Consider the following 4,052-nt stretch of genomic DNA (forward strand, 5'->3'; position numbering starts at 1 on the left):
CAGGACAGCATATTATTGCTTTGTAAATAGAAAAAAAGAGTAAATTTCTGCCAATGAACTAAGAAATTTTTAGATTAATCTCAAAAGAATTTCTAGAAAACACAGATATTTTGAGATTAATCTCAGAAATTTTCTTGAAAGAAAATTTTAATTTTCTTAATTTGACAAGTTGAAAATTTGCTAGAAAAAATATCTGAAATTTTGAGATTCATCTAGAAAAAACTTGCCTTTTTTGAGTATTTTATGGCAAATTTTCAACTTTTGAAAAAAAAATTCTAGAAAATTTCTGAGATTATTCTAAAACATTCTGAGTTTTTTCTCACAAATTTTCGATTTTTGGAGCTCAAACATTTTTATGTTTTTTTTCTACATAATTTCTTGGCAAAAATGTACTACTCCTTTTTATTTTCTATTCACAATAGGCCCAATATGCCATCATACTGTTTTATCAGGCTTACTTTAGCATTTGAGAGGCTCAATTGGAAAGTACATATGATTGAATTAAACTTTTTTATTTTTTTATAATTCTGCGCTACTGGAGCAAAATTTCCCATTTCAGAGTACAACTGGAACGCAGCATCAGTCAGCAGGTGATGCAAGAGGACACATACTCATGTCGGCTCACTGTGCTTGTACGAAAGCTCTTTGATCCGCTGCTGCTCTGCATTGATGGGGGATCAAAGTGGCACCAACAGCAGCGCGCTCTTAATCTAAACAATCAGCTGGAAATTATATCAGTTGTCCTTTCGTCGACGTTCTGCCCACTCCCACAGCCCCTCTTTTCTCCTCCTGGTGAATGCAGAAGGGGGCAGAGCAGAGGAAAGAGAGGGATGCTGGAGAGGGAGGAGATGAAAACAGGAGCCGGGGCTAGCATGAGCAGCAGAGGTCACCGGGGATGGAAAGCACGCACACATGCAGCAGGCGCAGCATGGATGCAGCATTTTTGCGCAGCAGCAGCAGATCAGGTTGTCCTGGCTCCTGCAGACGCTTCACGGGACGCTGAGGACGAGCTCAGTAAGTCTGAACCTTCTCAACTAAAACTGGGAATCCGTTAAACTTCACTGCAAAATTGCAATTTTACCAGGTGTTTTTGGTCTAGTTTCTGGTGTAAATATCTTACTGCACTTGAAAGAAGACAAAACTAACTTAAAAAAAAAACTTTCAGCAAGATTTGAGAGTTTGCTTGAGTTTGACTTTATTGATTAAAAAAGTACTAAAAGTTCCACTGGCAGATTTTTTCACTAATATATTTTCCCATATTATCCCAAATTATCTACCAGAAGAACAAGAACTTTTTCACTATTAAGAAATTAACTCAAAACAAGCTCCTGCTGAAAAGTTGACTTTAAGTTAGTTTTGTCTTCTTTCAAGTGAACTGAGATAATTGCATTACAAACTACTAAAAATACTTTATAATACTTGTGTTTTAGCAGCAAAAACATGCATTAGTACACTTGAAAGACGAGACAACTAACATACAAGTAACATTTCAGCAAGATATAGGAGCTTGTTTTGAGTCAATAATTTCTTAATTTCTGATGAACAGTAATTGAACACTGGCAGATTATTTGTAACTTTGGAAAAATGTCTTGTTATAAGTGAAATTATTTGCCAGTAGAACTAGAACTGTATCATCAATATTGAGGAATTATTGACTTAAAACAAACTCCTACATTTTGCTGAAAAATATTTTTAAGTTAGTTTTGTCTTATTTCAGGAGTATTAAGATAATTACCCCAGAAACTAAACCAGAAATACTTGGTAAGATTGTGTAAGACAGAGAAAGGAGGCAGTTTGATTCATTAAAGCCACTCAGATTAATTAAAGTAAAACTAAAGAAGCAGAAAAAGATGCAGATTGATCAACTTTTCCTTTTCCTCTTGGCTTCTAAACAGAAACAGTGCAGAACAGCAGGTGTCCAGACTTCTGACTGATGTCAATAAATCACTTTAATGCCTCACATCCATTTGGTTCAGTTGCAGAGGGAAGAGTATGTCCTGAATTATCTGTGTCCAAAGCAGAGACAGTTTCAGTTTCATAGTTTGATTTGGGAATGCGTTAATGGTGCTTCACAGCAGCAGCTTTTCTGTCACACTATATTCGGCTCAGCAGGGAAACCAAAACACGCTCGACGACTCGAGTTTCTTTGCAAGCCAGGAATGAAAAACCTCCACAGATCCTGATCAGAATTCCTGCAGATATCTTTTTCCGACATAAATCTATTCAAATTGTACCTTTCAAGTGTTGCAGCTGATGGATGTTGAGCTTACTTTGCCAGAGCTGGTTGTTTTTTTTGTTTGTTTTTTGAGTTCATATGCAGGTCTGCAGAGAATCAAAACGTGTTCTATTTAGATTGTTTGATTATTATGTTTTTAAAAGAAAAAAGTCGGATCTGATTTCTCTTTTGAGGACTTTAATGGAAAATCTCATTAAGGGCTCATTAAGGGTGTTTCCATCTGTTTTTATTCTTAAATTAAAAAAATATTACCAAACTCAAACTAGTTAGTCCTAATATGCATGAAATGTATCAATATTGTGTCCATGTTTTCACATTAAAATTGTTCTGAAGAGGCTTGACTGGATATGTTTGATTTGTTTCATCGTCTATCTGAGCTTACAAACAGAAAGACACTCTGATTAAGTAAGAAAAAACGCACAAATTAAAAAAAATACCTGATAACTGAAAATAATCTAAATGCTGATTAGCTAGCAGCAAAAAATTGCATTTTTTCTATTTTGTTTTCTTTGCAGATAAATATGGAGAGCGAAGAGTGCCAATTTGAAATAAATACATAACATATTAAATAATTATTTAAATGTGTAACTGTTTTTGTATAGCTGGAAAAAACAGAAATAATTAATCAGTTACAGAATTAATCATATGTGCCTGATTTTATTTTAAAAACTAGATATAATTATTTCATAATTAAATGAATCATTTAATGTTTCTGTTCTGAAGGACATCATGGATTAATTTAAACTGACAACTTCCCCCATCAAACTCTGTCAGGTCAAGATTTTAAATGAAATGTTGAGTTTTTCTAAATTTCTAAAGTGAGATAATTCAGCTTCAAAAACAAAAAAACTATAAATATCTTAGAGAGAATTTAAAATGTTACAGGTAGAATAAACTCACACTGGGTTAAAAGCCAAGGAGAAAAAGCCCAAATTTCTACAAAACTAGAAAATATTTACAAGAAATGTTTTAAAAACTGCTTTGAGATTGAGCTTTAATCTAAAATTAGATTACCTTTCACCTTTCACCATACCTTCCATGCATTATTGCGTGTTAATTATCCCAATTAGTGGCTTCCATTTGTCATCTGTCGTCAGCCATTCATGCCAGAGAAGATAACAGGGCCTGTTGTGACTGGAGGTGACCCTTGACCTGGTGTGGTTATTAAACAGGCTGCAGAACAGTTGGTGGTCAGTCACCATGCACCGGTCAATTGGGGCCCAGTAGATCAGATGTTTTTGTGTTTGTCCTGAGCGAGTTCTTGTTGGATGTGAAGTTGGCCGCTTGCTTGCTGAGCGGCTCTAAATATCTGAGAAACAAAAACACAGAAAGCCGGTCAGGCTGCTGTGAACACGTTCATGAGACAGGAAGTAAACAGGTTTTATCTGCAAAGAAGAGTCACTTCTTTGGTTGACAGAACTGGAGTATTAGAGCCACACTAATAAAAAAATTAAATTAAATTATGGGAATAAAGTTGTACAATAATAAACATGAAATAATAAACGTAGAAAGTAAAAGCATGGGAATAAAGCAGGGGTCCCCAAACTACGGCCCGCAGGCCGGATCCGGCCCGCCACGTCATTTGGTCCGGCCCCCTGAACAATGCCGGATCTGGCCCGCCTCTTCATACCAGGGGGCATTCAGTGTTTTTTTTTTTCATACATTGTATTTTCCGGTTTATATGTGGATTTTTCTTCAACCACCAGGGGGCTCTTGAGCAGGTGTGAAACTAATTTTCCCTCAATGGAATATATACTAGTCAGTCCCAGTCACCGTTTCACTCACGTTTTTTTCATTTGCATTCTGGGTAAAAAAA

General features: G+C 35.7%; 1 protein-coding gene across 1 annotated transcript in view; it reads left to right on the forward strand.

The window, feature by feature from the left end:
• The first annotated feature begins 578 nt into the window (after positions 1-578).
• The window catches only part of LOC106960801 (vasopressin V2 receptor), a 12,933-nt gene continuing 9,459 nt past the window's right edge, over positions 579-4,052 (forward strand). The window contains 1 exon segment of the mRNA XM_074527712.1: positions 579-1,014. Within this exon segment, the coding sequence (XP_074383813.1) occupies positions 594-1,014 (421 nt within the window). The 5' untranslated portion in view covers positions 579-593.

This window comes from Poecilia latipinna, unplaced genomic scaffold, assembly GCF_001443285.1.
Source record: "Poecilia latipinna isolate Pla-1442-1.1 unplaced genomic scaffold, P_latipinna-1.0 Scaffold1230, whole genome shotgun sequence".
Classification (NCBI taxonomy): domain Eukaryota; kingdom Metazoa; phylum Chordata; class Actinopteri; order Cyprinodontiformes; family Poeciliidae; genus Poecilia; species Poecilia latipinna.